We start from the raw sequence: 18,068 nt of genomic DNA on the forward strand, positions 1-18,068 counted from the left end.
GTATTTTTAGTAGAGATGGGGTTTCACCATGTTGGCCAGCCTGGTCTTGAACTCCTGACCTCAAGTGATCCGCCTGCCTTGGCTTCCCAAAGTGTTGGGATTACAGGCCTGAGCCACCATGCCTGGCCTTCAAATTAACTTTTTTGTTTGTTTGTTTGGTTGGTTGGTTGTTTTTTGACACAGAGTCTTGCTCTGTTGCCAGGCTGGAGTGCAGTGACACGATCTCAGCTCACTGCAACCTCTGCCTCCCGGGTTCAAGTGATTCCCCTGCCTCAGCCTCCCAAGTAGCTGGGATTAAAGGCACGTGCCACCACGCCCGGCTAATTGTATTTTAGTGGAGACAGGGTTTCACCATGTTGGCCAAAATGGTCTTGATCTCCCAGCCTCGTGATCCGCCCGCCTTGGCCTCCCAAAGTGCTGGGATTATAGGCGTGAGCCACCGCACCTGGCCCAAATTAACTTTTAAAGGAGATTCCTCCTTCATGAAATCACTAGAACTCAAGGTGAGGTTTTCTCTTAAATGTTTACAGCTTTGTTTTATTAATTTATTTAGAGACGGAGTCTTGGTTTGTCACCCGGCTGGAGTGCAGTGGTGCAATCTCGGCTCACTGCAACCTCCGCCTCCTGGGTTCAAGCGATTCTCCTGCCTAGCCTCCTGAGTAGCTGAAATTACAGGCATGTGCCACCACGCCCGGCTAATTTTTTTGTATTTTTAGCAGAGACAGGGTTTCTCCATGTTGGTCAGGCTAGTCTCGAACTCCCCACCTCAGGTGATCCGCCCACCTCAGCCTCCCAAAGTGCTGGGATTACAGGCGTGAGCCACCACGCCCAGCATTTACAGCTTTATTGACGTACAATTGATATATGCCAATATGTCTCTCCATGTAAAATGCATATATTTGAAGTACACAATTTGATGTTTTCATATGTATATACACCCGTAAAACCATTACACAATCAAGATAATGAACATATCCATCACTTCCCAAAGGTCCCCGCTTTGTCTCTTTTTAATTATCCTCCCTACCTTTCTGACTCTGCAACTACTGAAAATTCCCAGAAATACAAACTCTAGTAACTTTTGATCTAGAGGACTGAACAGAACAACAGCAAAAAAGATCTCAGGACCTGATGAAGACTCAGGTGTTGGAGGGGAGCAGCTGGAATTTAGAATTAGTTGAGTCTAAGTTTAGCCTGAAGCGCTCACCAATTTGGGTAGCAAAGCAGCACGGAAAGAACCTGAGTGTTAGGAGAGGGTGGCATCTTCCCTAGGGACAAAAACCACAAAGTCATTGGACCTAGTTCCAGTTCAACAGGTGCCTGGGAATATTGGTAGGCTGGAACCTTCAATCTTTGGCCTGGGTAGGGTCTTAGGAGGAGGATTATACTGAAGGCTTAAGCTAAATAAAAGGCTTCTTCCTATTTATCAAAGCACCTTTTTTGGTATGCTGATTATAGGTTTAACATGTCTTGTCCCTGCTGCTAGACTGTGAACTCCTGCAAGGCTTTTATGTCCTCAGCACCTAATGATCCCTGATAAGCACTCAAATATTTATTGAACAAATATGCAGCCAACTATAAAATGCTGTGAGTTTCTCAGTATGTAGTAAGGGTACATTTCCCTTAAGTTGGTATTTTCTGGGGCAGGCATGGCGGCTCACGCCTGTAATCCCAGCACTTTGGGAGGCCGAGGCAAGGCGGACGGATCACAAGGTCAGGAGTTTGAGACCAGCCTGACCAATATGGTGAAACCCTGTCTCTACTAAAAATACAAAATTAGCCGGGAGTGGTGACGCAGGCCTGTAATCTCAGCCATTCGGGAGGCTGAGGCAGGAGAATTGCTTGAACCCGGGACGCGGAGGTTATAGTGAGCCAAGTTGCGCCACTGCACCCCAGCCTGGGTGACAGAGTAAGACTCCGTCTCAACATAAATAAATAAATAAATAAATAAATAGGTATTTCCATGGCAACAGAAACAGATTTAATCTGGGGCCTGCATGTGAGTGATCAGCATGGTTGGGATGGGGCCTCTGGAGGGTCCAAGGCTTTGGAGGAAGGAGAGTGAGTAGGTAGTTCAGAGAGGGACAGAAAGATCCCTTTTGTTGGCAAGAAAACCCCTCTGTTCATCTTCAGCTACACCAAAGGTATGGGGGCTCTGCTGGAGGTATTGTGCACGGGTATCTGGAGTAGTTATGTTAGGTACACTTTAGATTCAGTAGCCCAGGCTTTGCCCTAGGGAGAGACAGTTGTCATTTCAAGGAAGACTGCTTTATACGGTCAGACACCTGGTTCACACGGCCTTAGCAGCCGCGTGCCACCACCCCAATCCCACACATAAGCGTGAGGGGTCATAGAGGTAGTGAGAATGATGGGATCCAAGAATCTCATCTCTCCAGATCCACTCATACCAGGAGTTAATCGCTCCAGCGCCGGGCTCTGAGTCCCTCCCTTTCTCGCCCGAGCTCCGCCTCCCTTCCCTCTCGGCGGTCCTGGCGGTCTTCCCGCGGAGGAGGCGGCCCCAGCCCGAGGCTAGGCCGGGCGGAGCTCCGGCCCGGGCGGAGCCGTGGCCGCCGCGTCCGGCCGCTGGACCGAACTTCTGCCGTGCGGACAGCAGGAGCGGCGCCGAGCCCCATGCCCCCACCTCTCCAGCCCGCCCTCTGAGCCTCCCGAACCCTCTCTCCATTTCCCACAACTGTGCTGGTAAGTCCCGCTCCCCGCACCAAACTTTTTTTGCTGCTGAGTTTGAGTCCTACGATCGGACCACGAGCTGCATTGTAGTTGGTGTGGGGGGGAGGAGGAGAGGGTGAATTGAGCATAGCTGTCTTGAACTGAATGCCGACTCCACGGCTTCCCTAAGACGGATCAGCGCTCGCCCATTTCCCGAGTTGGAAGACCTCTCGATTTTAGTTGCTTAAACTTATGTAGAGATGGAGATGAGGGTTTGCGCTCCAACTTCGCTACCCCCTCCCCCATTTCTCTGAGCTCTAGCAGTTCCCGATACTTTCCCTCCATCTTTCAAGTATCTTTGGCTCCCTAAAGGCTTGTCCCCTCCCAACTCTGCCGTGGCAAAGCCCCCCTCCACCAGGCACTTCGGGCCCGCCTCCTCTTCGTTGCCCTAGGGGACCCCGCGATCTTGGGGGCCATAAACTCCCTCCGGGGCTACGCGTCCTGCCAACCGGCCGCAGACGTGTAGCTGCTGGGTCCGCTGTGGAGGGAGGGGCTCAGGCTGGGGCTAGTCCGAAGCCCGGCGGGCGGGGCTGGGAAGGGGAGGTATAGGGGGCCGGACGGGGCGGAGCAGGCGGCATTTGCGGCCGGCGCCGGGGTGGAGAGTTGTGCGCCGGTCCCTGGGCCTGAGCTCCGGCTCCGGCTAGGGCGCCTGCGATGTCTCAAGATGGCGGAGCTGGGCGAATTAAAGGTACCGGCCCCCTCCCCCATCCCCATCTGGACTGATTCCGGCGGTACGCCGTGTCCGGGAAGCGACCGAGACTGGGTGCCGGGGCTCGGGTGGGCGCCGACGACGTGGCAGGCACGGGCTGCTGAGGATGGGAAAGAAGTGGCTGAGAGCGAGGAAGGGGCTGCGGCGGGGCTCCGGGGGCGGGGCTGCGGGGCAGATGTAGGGGTGGGGCCGAGGGGAATTGCAGCTGTTGGGGGCTGAGGCGCAGGGGGCGGGGACGAAGGGTAGAAGTCGGATTTACTAGTAGGGGCAGTTGTTGGGGTAGGGCCAGGGGGAAAAGCTGCTATAGAGGCACTGGGGGCTAGTCGATCGAGGCCAAGAGATGCGACAGTAGGGGGCAGATGCAGGGATGGGACCGCGGGGCAGATGTAGGGGAGGCTCCGGGGAAAAGGCAGCTGAAAGGGTAGGGTCTTTGGGGCTACTCTCGGGATCCGAGCTTTGGGAAATACCAGTAGGCGGCTGAGATGCAGGGGGCGGGGCTGTGCGGGCCGATACCTCGAGGGGTGGGGCAGAAGCATCCTGGAGGCTTCAGAGGAAGGTCCTGCCTTAGTGAATCGCGGTGTTTGGGCAGAGGCAGAGGCATGTGAAACTATGGGATAGAAAGGAGGGGAGTTATAGGGAAAGCTAATGGAAAAAATAAGACAGGACAGAGGAGATAAAGATGGGGAGAAAGAGGAGCAAGTTTCTCATCACATTCCACAAAAGGGGTCCAAGACAAAGCCTCCTGTGAGAATAATTGTGTAGGGCTAGCAAGCCCTGCCCATGACAGGATCTCCTAGAGAGTCACAGAAGGGAGTCCTCCCTCTAAGGAGAGCGCTCCCCTCCTTCTGCCACACAGAGTTTGGAGGGTGACCACGTCTGAGGACATCTCATAGAACCTTAAACCACCGAGTTCATCTCCATGCCTCCTGGTTTTCTTCTGCCCTTTGAAATGGAGCTATGGTCCTGGGCAGTCTGGAGGTCTAGCCACTGGGCCCAGCTACCTTCAGGGAATTTGCAATTCTGTGCCCTGACTCAGAGGCTTTTCCTTCATCCATCCAGGGTCTCTGTTTAGAGCTCTGCCCTCTCCTCTTCCACCCATGTAGAGGGGCTGTGGGTTGTACAGGAGTATTATTTTCTCTATGTAGGAGAGATGCCAGATAATGGTTCCTGGCAGACAGAGTAAACAGGCAGGATACTTGGACTCAGTGAATCACTGTTAATCTCCTCAACCTAAGTTTTGGTCCTGTTTCCCTTCCAGAAAAATAGGACTAAGTTGTGGGGAGGGGGCGGTTATATAAATGATTCCAAGAAAGGATCCAGGAGAGTAATGAGCATTGAACCCTGACCTGAAAACCCTGGCCCACAGAAGCTTCAGAGGCTTGGGGGAAATAGCCGAGGAATTAAGGTGGTTTGGAGGGGTGGGCTGAAGGGCACAATCCTCCAGCCACCTGGCCCCTTTCTTCCCCATGGGGCTGTCTGGCTTGAATCCTCTTGTCTCTCCCTCCTTCTCCCTGTCTCCTATCTTCCCAGGAGGCTGGGATGAGTTTGAGAGTCTGAGAAAGGGCAAGAGAGGAGATAAGCAGCTTAAAGGAGAGTCCAGACTAGAGGCAGGGATGGAGGCGGAAGGCTATATGAACTTGGAGGTGTGTCTGAGGGTGGCTTGCTGTCTGCCATTCCCTGCCCCACTCTGGCCACTTGCAGGCCTGGGGAGATAGACAGTGTTGCTCAAGCTTGGGGTGGGCGGGGGTTGGTGATGATGCTGACCTGATGGTTGCTAAAGTGGGACTGAGATGTCCCTTTGGATAGGTTGACTACCTGGCAGTAATCCACTAGCTGCGAAGCATCATCTTTCCCATTAGTGCTGGAGGGAAAAAGGCACTGCCCACCTGGTAGCTCAGCCCATGTCTTGGCAGGGCAGGCCTGTGCAAGGGAGGATTCTCAAGCTTCTCTGTTCTTCTCCACAGCACATGGTGATGAGTTTCCGGGTGTCTGAGCTCCAGGTGCTTCTTGGCTTTGCTGGCCGGAACAAGAGTGGGCGGAAGCACGAGCTCCTGGCCAAGGCCCTGCACCTCCTGAAGTCCAGCTGTGCCCCGAGCGTCCAGATGAAGATCAAAGAGCTTTACCGACGACGCTTTCCCCGGAAGACCCTGGGGCCCTCTGATCTCTCCCTTCTCTCTTTGCCCCCTGGCACCTCTCCTGTAGGCTCCCCTGGTCCTCTAGCTCCCATTCCCCCAACCCTCTTGGCCCCTGGCACCCTGCTGGGCCCCAAGCGTGAGGTGGACATGCACCCCCCTCTGCCCCAGCCTGTGCACCCTGATGTCACCATGAAACCGTTGCCCTTCTATGAAGTCTACGGGGAGCTCATCCGGCCCACCACCCTTGGTATGGCTCTTTGTGGTCCCTTAGTCTTCTGGACTCCCTACCTGTTCCCTAAACATTTCTTAGGCTTTAGTCCTATGGGATCAGCGACCTGGGATGGGGGTGATTTCTGTGGCTGCCTGTGCATGGGCTTGGAATAACTGCCCCTTTCTGTCCTCAGCATCCACTTCTAGCCAGCGGTTTGAGGAAGCGCACTTTACCTTTGCCCTCACACCCCAGCAAGTGCAGCAGATTCTTACATCCAGGTACATCTCTTCCAGTCTTCCTCCCTCATCCCTGGGGGATTACCCCTGGACTCTGCTTTCTGACTTTCTTCTCTTCTGCCCTGCGCTTTTCCCTATCCATCCTCCTGTACCTACTTGTCTCTCATTCTTTTGTGTGTCTCTTCTCTATCCTCCGGACATCTAACTTTCAGCCTCTCTGTGCGTTCCCCTCTGGGGGCTACATGCTGACATCTCTTCGTCTCCCTCCTTGTTACAGAGAGGTTCTGCCAGGAGCCAAATGTGATTATACCATACAGGTGCAGCTAAGGTGAGTTCATCCTCCTTATGCTGGGTACCCATTAGGGGTAGGAGTGAAGTAGGAGTATGACAGGTACCCTTACAAGATGTCCCTGCTCTGCCACTGCCTACAGCAGCTCTGGGACTCTTGTTGGATGCTGAGGGCTACAGACATCTATGACTGATTTTCTGGGGTTCCCTGTCTCTCTGCCAGATTTCAGCTAAAGAAATTTCTTCCCAGTCTTTCTTCCTTTCTCATCTCTTACCAGGTTCTGTCTCTGTGAGACCAGCTGCCCCCAGGAAGATTATTTTCCCCCCAACCTCTTTGTCAAGGTCAATGGGAAACTGTGCCCCCTGCCGGTAAATGCTCTCCCCTTCTTCTGTCAGTAATCCCTTACTGTTTCAGTTCATAAATATTAACTACAAACCTGTTCTGAAAGAGGTGTGCCTAGCACAGTGCGTGGCACATAGTAGGTGCTCAGTTTACTGACTGAATCAATATCATCTCAAGAGTATTAATATAGGGCTGAACAAAGGTTCTGTGAGAACTCGGAGGAGAACATTATTAGTTCAACCCGAGATTTAAGAAAGACTTTTTTTTTTTTTTTTTGAAACAGAGGGCTTGCTCTGTCACCCAGGCTGGAGTGCAGTGGCGCGATATTGGCTCACTGCAACCACTGCCTCCTGAGTTCAAGTGATTCTCTTGCCTCAGCCTCCCAAGTAGCTGGGATTACAGGTGCCCGCCACCCTGCCCGGCTAATTTTTATATTTTTAGTAGAGACGGGGTTTTACCATGTTAGCCAGGCTGGTCTCGAACTCCTGACCTTAGGTGATCTGCCCACCTCAGCTTCCTAAAGTGCTGGGATTACAGGCGTGAGCCACTGCACCTGGCCAGAAAGACTTATAAGTCATGACCCCAGAGCTGAGAGCTGGAAAAGGTGAGGCATCCTTATTCCTCCTCCTCAGGGACTCAGTGAGTGGGTTCCTTTTTTCTCCCCAGGAGTGAACCCCACACACAGCCCGAGACAGTGCTCCAGTTTTGTGAGCCACTGAATGGGCCTCCATCCCCTTGGTCAGTGAGTGAGGGAGTTGGCCTTCCCTCCAGTGAGTGAATAACCCGAGACAAGATATCCTTCGTTGAAAGAGCAGAGCCCCTTCCCAGAGCCACTTCTCCACTGACCGGTCCCTCCCTTCTCCAGGGTTACCTTCCCCCAACCAAGAATGGGGCTGAGCCCAAGAGGCCCAGCCGCCCCATCAACATCACACCTCTGGCTCGACTCTCAGCCACTGTTCCCAACACCATTGTGGTCAATTGGTCATCTGAGTTCGGACGGGTGAGCACAGCTAAAGCAGGGTGCCTGGAAAAGCCTGCTGAGGGTGAAGGGGAACCATCTCGTGTCCTGGGTTGGGGAAGCATTTTTTTCTTTATGGGTCTGTCTCTGGTCCTCATGGAACAAAAGTGGGCAGTGGTGGTATGAGAAGCAGAGGCTAATTGTCTACCCGCTACCTCCAAGTAGAATTACTCCTTGTCTGTGTACCTGGTGAGGCAGTTGACTGCAGGAACCCTTCTACAAAAACTTCGAGCAAAGGGTATCCGGAACCCAGACCACTCGCGGGCACTGAGTGAGTAACGTCTTTCCTCTCTTCCCGACCTGATCTGGATCCAAGTCTTCCTGGCCCTCCAGTCTTCATAATTAAACCCATACCTCTTTTTTGACAACTTATTTCCCTTCTCACATGAACCGCATCCCTCCCCGCTACCCCTGACCAGTCTTCCAGTCTTTATAGTTGAAGTTGGACCACTCCCAGGCAGTGAGTGACACCCTTGCATTTCCATTTATGTATCTGCTTTGCACCTCACAGTCCCTAACTCCAGCCGTGCTAGATTATGGGCTCTCTGGACTGGAAAGAATCTTAGGGATCCTCTAATCTAACCCTCACATGATGCTTCAACTCCTCCACATCATCTCTAACATAGCCACAGTGTCACCCAGCTATGTTTAAGCATCTTCAGGGATGGGAAAATCCCCTACACCCAGCCTTTATCATCCATATCCCAGACCACTCCATGTGACGTCCCACTGGCCCCCAAAGACGCTCCACCCAGCACCCTCTCAGCCAGAGCCATCTGTTCCTGGCCTTACCAGCTCCTGGGCTTCCTCCAGCCTTGCTGACCCCATGGCTCTGGCCTCACTTTTGTTTCAGTCAAGGAGAAATTGACTGCTGACCCTGACAGTGAGGTGGCCACTACGAGTCTCCGGGTGTCACTCATGTGCCCGGTGGGTAAAAGGGGAGAAGGGAACAGGGTGGGAAGGGAGTTGGGTTTAGCCTGTGGACTTTGATGAGGGTTCCTAGGAATACTGGAGTGAAGTTTTCTGGGATGAAACCAGAGTGGAGCCTCTGACAAGAGAAATTGCTTCTCCTCAGCTAGGGAAGATGCGCCTCACTGTCCCTTGTCGTGCCCTCACCTGCGCCCACCTGCAGAGCTTCGATGCTGCCCTTTATCTACAGATGAATGAGAAGAAGCCTACGTGGACATGTCCTGTGTGTGACAAGAAGGCTCCCTATGAATCTCTTATCATTGATGGGTAGGGCCATTTTGCTTCCTCTTACCTAGGACATCCACTAGGACCCTCTTTTCTTTGTTATTTCTTTTTCTTTTTTTTTTTTTTTTTTTGAGATGGAGTCTTACTCTGTTGCTCAGGCTGGAGTGCAGTGGTGCAATCTCGGCTCACTGCAACCTCCACCTCCTGGGTTCAGGTGATTCTCCTGCCTCAGCCTCCTGAGTAGCTGGGATTACAGGTGCGTGCCACCACGGCTGGCTAATTTTTGTATCTTTAGTAGAGACGGGGTTTCACCATGTTGGCCAGGCTGGTCTTGAACTCCTGACCTCAGGTGATCCGCCCACCTCGGCCTCCCAAAGTGCTGGGATTACAGGTGTGAGACACCATGCCCAGTCTATATTTCTTTTTTAGCCACCACCTCCTTTAGGGTTTTTAATTTATATGGCTTACTTCTCCTCACATGAACCCCAGTTCTCACCGTATCTATCTCTTTTGCCAATGTGTGTGTGTGTGTGTGTGTGTGTGTGTGTGTGTAGGTGCGCGTGTGTGGAGTGGGAGAGCAATATTAAGGACTTAGTATATACAAGGCATCTTGCTGAGTACTTTAAATGAGTTATCTCTGAATCCTCACAATAACCCTATGGACTGGGTGCAGTGGCTCACATTTGTAATTCCAACACTGGAAGGCCGACATGGGAAGATCATTTGAGGCTAGGAGTCTGAGACCAGCCTGGGCAACATAGTAAGACCCTCTCTCTATAAAAAATTAAGAAAGTTAGCCAGGCATGGTATAATAGCTCATGACTGTAGTCTTAGCTGCTCAGGAGGCTGAAGGGGGAGGAAGGTTTGAACCCAGGAGTTTGAGGCTGTAATGAGCTATGACTGCATTACTGCACCCCAGCCTGGGCAACAGATTGAGACCCTGTCTCGAAAAAAGAAAGAATCCTATGATTGGCTAGTGACACTCAGCCAGAAAAAAAAAAAAAGAAAACAAAAACCCTATGAGATAGGTAGTATCATTACACATGAGGAAACTGAGGCCGAGAGAGATCGAATCTTGCTGAAGGTTATATTGTTAAGTGGCAGAGCCGGTGTACTGAACTGTCATAGTATATCACCTGTAACAACTACCTGACTTCCCACTGAGCTTTGCAGTAAGGTTCTTTTGAGGGCCTGGAAGTTCTGATCTTTTGATCTTGCTAGTCTTAACCCCTTTTCGGAATCTACATTATGGTTCTTGTTCCCAGTACCCCCCGACAGTTTTTTTTGTGTTTGTTTATTTGTCTGTTTTTGAGACAGGGTCTTGTTCTGTTGCCAGACTGGAGTATAGTCGCACAATCATAGCTCACTGCAGCCTCGACCTCCTGGCCCCAAGTGATCCTCCCATCTTGGCCTCCCAAAGTGCTGGGATTGCAGGCATGAGCTACCATGCCTGGCCCAGGCTGGAGTGGTATGGCACAGTCTTATGATCTCGACTCACTGCAACCTCTGCCTCCCGGGTTCAAGCAATTCTCCTGCCTGAGCCTCCCAAGTAGCTGGGATGACAGGCATGTGCTGCCACATCCGACTAATTTTGTATTTTCGGTAGAGATGGGATTTCACCATGTTGGCCAGGCTGGTCTCGAACTCCTGACCTCAGGTGATCCACCTGCCTCGACCTTTGAAAGTGTGATTACAGGCGTGAGCCACAGTGCCGGCCTCTCGTTTTTCGCTGTTTTTTTTTTTTTTTTAGGCAGAGCCTTGCTCTCTGTTGCCCAAGGTGGAGAACAGTGGTGTGATCTAGCCTTACTGCAACCTCTGCCTCCCGGGTTCAAGCGATTCTCGTGCCTCAGCCTCCCAAGTAGCTGGGATTATAGGCATGTGCCACCACACCTGGCTAATTTTTGTATTTTTAGTAGAGATGAGGTTTCACCATGTTGGCCAGGCTGGTCTTGAACTCCAAGCCTCATGTGATTCACCTGTCTCTACCTCCCAAAGTGCTGGGATTACAGGCGTGAGTCGCTTCACCCGGCCTCAGATTGTATTTATTTTAAAACCTGTTACTTAGTTTGCAAAGCTCTTTTACATACCTTCTGTTATTTGATTCCAACAACTCAGATAGGTCCAGTAGGATGGATAATGTCCTTATTTTACAGATGAGGAAACTGAGGTACAGGAAGGTGAGTTATAGAACTCTCTGGCTACTGTTCCGCTCATCTCCCAGCCCCATGAATTTTCATCTCTCTCCTCCCCCAGTTTATTTATGGAGATTCTTAGTTCCTGTTCAGATTGTGATGAGATCCAATTCATGGAAGATGGATCCTGGTGCCCAATGAAACCCAAGAAGGAGGCATCTGAGGTTTGCCCCCCGCCAGGGTATGGGCTGGATGGTGAGTGACCCCCTGTTCCCCAGCTAAGCTAAATCTTGGATGGCCTCTTCTCTGAGACATAGTCTTCGTAATATCCGCAGGCCTCCAGTACAGCCCAGTCCAGGAGGGAAATCCATCGGAGAATAAGAAGAAGATCGAAGTTATTGACTTGACAATAGAAAGTTCATCAGATGAGGAGGATCTGCCCCCTACCAAGAAGCACTGTTCTGTCACCTCAGCTGCCATCCCGGCCCTACCTGGAAGCAAAGGGTATGAGAAAATAGGCTGAATCTACAGCAAAAGGGACAGGGGAAGAAGTCAGGAATGCTTTCTGATCATTGGACAAAGCCTGGGGCAAGAGAAATGTGGAGGGGACAGAGAGGGAACCTGGGGACCTGAGCTGGGTGAGGGCATCTGTGGTTTGCTGGCTGCCTCAGCTCTTCTCTACCCACAGAGTCCTGACGTCTGGCCACCAGCCATCCTCGGTGCTAAGGAGCCCTGCCATGGGTGCGTTGGGTGGGGATTTCCTGTCCAGTCTCCCACTACACGAGTACCCACCTGCCTTCCCGCTGGGAGCCGATATCCAAGGTATGACGTGGATCATAAGATGGACCCTGCACTGCCACACCCTCCCCAGAGCTACATCAGAACCCCTGTTCCTTCTTAAAGCTTCCTGCTTCTCCTGCAAGGGGCCACGGTCCACAGTGCTTTGTCTTTTGGTGGTAAAGGGGTCAGATAGGAGGTTGATTTTGATTTTTCTTTTCTTGCCAGGTTTAGATTTATTTTCATTTCTTCAGACAGAGAGTCAGGTAAGTGGTTCTTTCTTCAGAAAGTCTCAGATCTCTGAAGTTTCCTTTCTAGGCACTGATGGGACCCCTCCCTCTCTTATGATCTCTGGGGATGTAAATCTGCTTTTCTGTGAGGGCAGTGGGGTGTAGGTAGCTTATTACCCTCCTCAGCCCCACTGGTAGTTCCTGAGATTCCTACTTAGGCCTCCTTCCTAGATCCCCTGTTACTATTCTGCCCCGGCCTAGTCACCCCCACCCCCGTGTGCACTTAGAGCACCATGCCTGCTCTAACCGGACATTCCACACATTTCAGACACCCACAAAGCTAAGAACCTAGCAAGTTGGAGGAGCTCGCTCAAGGCAGGGAAAGGGGAAGGGTGTGGGGAAGTAGGGGAAAGAGGGAGAGGCTCTCTCTTTTCTCAGAGAATACCTTGGGATCCACAGGGGTTGATTGCCCCCATACGGCATTTCTGAGATGAGTGACTGGGAGGTGGGGAAGTCAGCATGAGATCTTAAACTATGTCCTTGATTATTCCTAGCACTATGGCCCCTCCGTCATCACCTCACTAGATGAACAGGATGCCCTTGGCCACTTCTTCCAGTACCGAGGGACCCCTTCTCACTTTCTGGGCCCACTGGCCCCCACGTTGGGGAGCTCCCACCGCAGTGCCACTCCGGCGCCCCCTCCTGGCCGTGTCAGCAGCATTGTGGCCCCTGGGGGGGCCTTGAGGGAGGGGCATGGAGGACCCCTACCCTCAGGTCCTCCTTTGACTGGCTGTCGGTCAGACATCATTTCCCTGGACTGAGTTCCTTGGAGTATGGAAACTTCACTGTCCCCCAACACTGAGCAAGTGTGCTGTGGAGTCCCAGCCCCAGCAACTCTGATCCCTCTGCTGGCTCTGGCCACGGGCCGGCCAGACCTTCACAGATGCCTACTTTTGGCTTCATCTCCGCCTGACAAGGCCAGCACCCAAAGGGTTAATATTTAACCTCTTTTTAAGGACATTGGGGTTTGTTTTTGGAAATGTTCTTTAGATGGTGGCACATTCCTTTGGGTATGTTAACCTAGGCAGTGGGAGGTAAATGGGATGGGATGTGAGCTGGGAGAAGGGCTGAACCCTCAGCCTCAACTGTGTCTAGAGCCTCTTGGGAAAGGGGCACCTCTCGAACCCCAAATGCTCTCTCTTCTTATCCCCCAAACCCATGGCTCTATTTCTTCTTCACATCCATTGTCTCTTCATGTCCATTCCATTCCCTTCCTTTCGGCCACACAGACAGGTGGAAAAACTGAGACAGGCAGTTTCAGAGATGGACAGAGAACTTTATTTTGGATTGTGGATGTGGATTTTTTTGTACATAAATAAGAAAAACCAAAATACTCCAAAGATGACTTCCCCTGCCTCCTACTCCAATATGAAAGAGGAGGATGTACGGCCTTAGCCATGATCCCCCAGTGGTTTGGGAGTCAGGCCCGGCCTATTGCTTGGGTCTCTCTCTATTTATATATTTAAGTTCACAGTGTTTCTTATTCCGCCCTAAGCTTCTAGAGGCTCATGGCCCTGTGGTTAGGCCTGGCTCATTCTGCACCTTTCCAGGGAGGTGGGAGGACCCTGTGCCCTCCTTCCCAATCCTCTTTTTCAGGCTCGTCCAAGGCCTGGGACCTATGTTGTAATTTTACTTTTTATTCCTAAAGTTGTAGTGAAGCTCTCACCCATAATAAAGGTTGTGAATGTTCTGTGAGTGTCACGGAGACGGGCTAGGGAGGGGATTTTACACTTCACTTTCCAGACCCCTGGTTTGGGGGAAGAGGGTCCATGTTCCATTCTTCCTTTGCTGGCCCTGGGTCCAGGTGAGCTGCACTTTTACACGGTGGGGGTGTTCCATGGAGGAAATCCCAGCGAGGCTGTCCTTCCTTCCTTTCCCGCATGCCTGTAAAAACTGGACCATTCCAGCCCAGTACTGTGGAGCTCTCCAGTCCTTTTTCACTTTTACCTGCCCAGATGTTGCAGCCAGAGCCTGAGGGCAAACTTGGTTCCAGTGCTGACTCTCTCTTTGCCCTCTGCCATGGTTGGGATCATCCGCAGCAGGGTGGACATGGGCAGGACCAGAGGTCGGGCTCTTCCATCCTCTTCTAGTTCCAGTGCACTGCATAGTGACAACTCCTGTTGGGGCTGTGCTTTGTAGCTTACAGAGAACTTACATGTATGTGAGGTTCCCGAATCCTCCCAACTACCACAGGAGGTGGTGGGTGTTGATCTCATTTGCAGAAAGGAAACAGGTTCAAGGAGGGTTAAATGACTTGCCCCTCTGTTAGAACTGACACTTAGACCTTCAGTGCTAGCCAGTTAGAGCACGAATCCTTGGGGTTTGATGGTCAGTGTCTTAGATCTCATGGACCTTCTTAATTATCACCTGACCCACTCTCTTTAAATCTCCCCACACCACCAAATTCCATCCTGAGGAGAGGATAGATGCTGTACTTCTCAACATGAATACGCTGGTGTATTAGAGGCTGAGGGAGAAGCTCTTACTTACAGGACAGAGGGTGGTAGGTCCTGGGGGAGAAGTCTGGGTGTCTCTGTCCCATCCTCTGTGGCAGCCACTGCAGCAGCTACATCTGGTGTCAGCCACATAAGGGCGCTCACCTCACTTGGGTTTGGTTGGATCCGGGCCTGGGGTCAGACATGATGACCCCTCAGTCATTGCCTCTCCCTGGGATGCCTGTTCGTGATCAAAACCTACCTGCAGTTTTCATGGAGGAAGGCAGGCGCGAGGGGAAAGGGTATTGCATGTTCTTGGTTATCTCTGACCACCACCCCCCTCCCCCAACCCCTGCCGCCCAGCTCCCAGTCACAGGCAGAACCAGGTTGCTTGGGCTCCCCTGAGCCCTGTTTCCTTCCCTCACTGCCAGCCCTACCTGCAGCTGCTGCTGTGATTCCTGGGAGATCACGAGTAGATACAGAACAATGTGATGGTATTTGGGTAAACCCCAGCTCAGCCTAGGAGGGTAGGCAGACTAGGAAAAGAAAACAGCAAAAGTGAGAACTTTCTGTCACTTTTTTCCTTTTTTTTTTTTTGAGACGGAGTCTCGCTCTGTCGCCCAGGCTGGAGTGCAGTGGCGCAATCTCGGCTCACTGCAAGCTCCGTCTCCCAGGTTCACGCCATTCTCCTGCCTCAGCCTCCCGAGTAGCTGGGACTACAGGTGCCCGCCACCTCGCCCAGCTAGTTTTTTGTATTTTTTATTAGAGACGGGGTTTCACCGTGTTAGCCAGGATGGTCTCGATCTCCTGACCTCGTGATCCGCCCATCTTGGCCTCCCAAAGTGCTGGGATTACAGGCTTGAGCCACCACGCCCGGCCTCCTTTTTTTTTTTTAGACGGAGTTTCGCTCTTGTCACCCAGGCTGGCGTGCAATAGCGTTATCTTGGCTCACTGCAACCTCTGCCTCTTGGGTTCAAGCGATTCTCCAGCTTCAGCCTCCAGAGTAGCTGGGATTACAGGCACCTGCCACCACGCCCAGCTAATTTTTGTATTTTTAGTAGAGACAGAGTTTTGCCATGTTGTCCAGGCTGGTCTCGAACTTCTGACCTCACGTGATCCGCCCACCACCTCGGCCTCCCAAAGTGCTGGGATTAGAGGTGTTAGCCACCACACCTGGCCCTTTCTGTCACTTTTTGAGACTTTGTTAATACAGCTTTAGGGTGAAACAAAATGGTGGCCAAAAGCTGAGGGCATGGATGGTATGGATGACACACTAGGGACATGGGTGAGGGTTGTGGATTTGGGGACTCCAGCCCACTTACGTGCTACTGTTTCCCTTGTAGCCAAGGCAGGTAGGGGCTGATCTATGGACTTTGGTGGGTAGTTGTTGAGGTCTGTTGGTTAAATATGGAGGGGCTTCTCCCAGCTCCTTGTCTCACCTCCCATAAACCCAGAGGGACCCAAGAGAACTGGCCCTGGGGCAGGTGTAGTCCACACTCTTCCCAAAGTTCTCGAAGCCCTCCGTCCAGCAGCTGGGAGTCAGAGAGGACACATCAGATTGGCCAGTGCCTGATTCCTCCAAGTCCTTCTGCTTGCCCCTCCCTCAGCCCACACCCAAGGTGGTCCTAGGCTTGAGTCTGGTGGCTCAGGTTGGATCAGCTGACTGGTTACCTCCTCCTCAAGTTCCACGTGCTCACCTGCAACAACAGCGGGGCCAATAGGTGAATGGTGGTGGTCTTGACCGGGGACCGCCCGCTCACTGTTGACATTTCTCTCCCGTCCAGTGGACACGGAGTTGCAGTCACTTGTGGCTATGAAGATGCCACATTTTGGGGCCCACTTTATCCTTTTGAGACTGGGGAAAACATTGTTGCGGGGAAAGGGCAAATTTCTTTTTTGTACGTGGGGCCTTGTCCCCAGAATACTCACCCGGGGGTACCCAGAGGTTGGGGGAAATGCTGAGGGTGCGTGCCCTTCTGGTCAGCAAGACGGCCTTGTCGCTGGACTGCAGAATGATGGCCACACCCAGGTCCACACCTCGATCTGTGGGCAGCTCAGCCCCAGGAACCCTGGGCCGCTCGTCCAGGGCTGCAAAAGGGCAGAAAGGGGGTCGCTGGCAGAAGGAATCCAGCTGGGTTAAGGCTTCAGAAGTGGGGCGGCACTGGGTGGGCGTGACTTTCAAAAATGGGGCTACCCCGCGCGTTGGAGGCGGGGTCCTCGCCGCCAGTTCCCACCCGATTTCAGTCCCAGTCTTCGGCCCTTCACTGCCCCCCCCGCTCTGGGGCCCCTTTCTGCTGACCTGGAGCGGAAGCCTAGCGGAGGCGCCTGGGAAGGGCCTGCTCGAGAGGACAAGCCGTCCTCGCTTCAAGCTGCAGTGAATGGGCCACGGCCCGAGCCCTGGCCCGGCTCCCAGGAGGCCACACACACTCCGTGCGAAGCTCACCGACTCCGGACGCCCGGACAGGAGCAGCTGTACCCGCGCCGCGGCCATAACGCGACTCGGGGGTCACTGCGGCCCGCCTGGCGCCCTCTGGTGGTCTAGCGACGCTTCCCCTTGGAGCGTTCCGCGGGGTCGGAAGGTAGCGGGGTTTCTGAAAGTCCCCGGGAAATCCGGGCACATCTTTTGAGGATGACCCATGGGTATAATATTAAACTACAAAGAATACCTCTAAATGCTCAGCTCCTATTTCCTTCCTATCTTCTCTGTTTAGGACAATGACCCCCAGACCGACTGACTTCAGGACTCACATGTTACTTCCTACCAGCCCTAAGCTGAACTGTAAGCACCCGCTACAGCACTGTGCACACCTGTTACAGCAGGCATCACTTTGAATTCATTATCTCCAAGCGAAACACGCCAAATAACATTTTCGATACCACTTCTCCTTCTTTCACTTCACCCAAATGGCAACCAAGTATGCAGATGATATCTCCTTAAACTTCCTCAAACCCATGTTCTCTCCAGCCTTCATTCATTGCCCTAGTTTAAGCCTTCCTCATATTTTGCCTGAAATATTATTGCAAGTCTCCAAATAGTCTTGCCCCTACTAGTTCATTCTCTACAGTGCTGCCAGAGTGATGTTTCGTTTTGAGAGTCTCGCACCACTGCCCAGACTGGAGTGCACTGGCGTGATCCCAGCTCACTGCAACCTCCATCTCCTGGGTTGAAGCGATTCTGGTGCTTTAGCTTCCCAAGTAGCTGGGATTACAGGGCGCCCACCACAACACCTGGCTTTTTTTCTTTTTTTGAGATGGAGTCTTGCTCTGTCACCCAGGCTGGAATGCAGTGGCGCGATCTCGGCTCACTGCAACCTCCACCTCCCTGGTTCAAGCGAGTCTCCTGCCTCAGCCTCCTGAGTAGCTGGGATTACAGGTGCACACTACCATACCTGGCTAATTTTTAAATTTTTTGTAAAGATGAAATCTCACTATGTTGCCCAGGCTGTTCTTGAACTCCTGGCTTCAGTTGATCCTCCCTGAGGATCAACTGTGTTGGGATTATAGGATTGAGCCACCATCAAAATTATTCTTTTAGCTGTTTTGAAATGTACAGTAAATTAATAACTATGCCAC

General features: G+C 52.3%; 2 protein-coding genes across 4 annotated transcripts; one reads left to right on the forward strand and one right to left on the reverse strand.

Moving 5' to 3' along the window:
- The first annotated feature begins 2,511 nt into the window (after positions 1-2,511).
- PIAS3 (protein inhibitor of activated STAT 3) lies at positions 2,512-13,750 on the forward strand. Of its 3 annotated transcripts, none has more exons than XM_023198647.1 (14): positions 2,512-2,700; positions 5,401-5,818; positions 5,976-6,060; positions 6,296-6,346; positions 6,585-6,675; positions 7,515-7,649; positions 7,833-7,938; positions 8,521-8,594; positions 8,743-8,903; positions 11,115-11,248; positions 11,329-11,497; positions 11,682-11,815; positions 11,999-12,036; positions 12,555-12,935. In XM_023198647.1, the coding sequence occupies exons 2-14, from the start codon at positions 5,404-5,406 to the stop codon at positions 12,819-12,821; spliced, it is 1,860 nt and encodes a 619-aa protein (XP_023054415.1). In that variant the 5' UTR covers positions 2,512-2,700; positions 5,401-5,403; the 3' UTR covers positions 12,822-12,935. The 3 variants fall into 3 exon arrangements, with proteins under 3 accessions (XP_023054415.1, XP_023054414.1, XP_023054413.1); XM_023198646.1 differs by lacking the exon at positions 2,512-2,700 and adding an exon at positions 3,307-3,415 and having other exon boundaries at positions 12,555-13,750; XM_023198645.1 differs by lacking the exon at positions 2,512-2,700 and adding an exon at positions 4,959-5,079 and having other exon boundaries at positions 12,555-13,750.
- NUDT17 (nudix hydrolase 17) lies at positions 13,316-17,725 on the reverse strand. Its single transcript, XM_023198653.1, has 7 exons — positions 16,425-17,725; positions 16,167-16,192; positions 15,935-16,027; positions 14,933-15,031; positions 14,551-14,687; positions 14,009-14,160; positions 13,316-13,896 (listed from the first exon to the last, which is right to left on the reverse strand). The coding sequence occupies exons 1-7, from the start codon at positions 16,984-16,986 to the stop codon at positions 13,793-13,795; spliced, it is 1,173 nt and encodes a 390-aa protein (XP_023054421.1). The 5' UTR covers positions 16,987-17,725; the 3' UTR covers positions 13,316-13,792.
- Between the last annotated feature and the right edge of the window lie 343 nt (positions 17,726-18,068).

This window comes from Piliocolobus tephrosceles, chromosome 1 (assembly GCF_002776525.5).
Source record: "Piliocolobus tephrosceles isolate RC106 chromosome 1, ASM277652v3, whole genome shotgun sequence".
In the NCBI taxonomy this organism is placed as follows: domain Eukaryota; kingdom Metazoa; phylum Chordata; class Mammalia; order Primates; family Cercopithecidae; genus Piliocolobus; species Piliocolobus tephrosceles.

Bases quoted from the DNA above. Each gene is read 5' to 3' on its own strand.
- PIAS3 (XM_023198645.1), top strand. From the start codon at position 5,050: ATGGAGGCGGAAGGCTATATGAACTTGGAG. The intron at 6,347-6,584 runs GTGAGTTCATCC...ATCTCTTACCAG, and splicing joins ACCATACAGGTGCAGCTAAG to GTTCTGTCTCTGTGAGACCA. The intron at 7,650-7,832 runs GTGAGCACAGCT...ACCTCCAAGTAG, and splicing joins GGTCATCTGAGTTCGGACGG to AATTACTCCTTGTCTGTGTA.
- NUDT17 (XM_023198653.1), bottom strand. From the start codon at position 16,986: ATGGCCGCGGCGCGGGTACAGCTGCTCCTGTCCGGGCGTCCGGAGTCG. The intron at 16,193-16,424 runs GTGAGTATTCTG...CTGTTGTTGCAG, and splicing joins CAACCTCTGGGTACCCCCGG to GTGAGCACGTGGAACTTGAG. The intron at 16,028-16,166 runs GTAACCAGTCAG...TCTGACTCCCAG, and splicing joins ACGTGGAACTTGAGGAGGAG to CTGCTGGACGGAGGGCTTCG.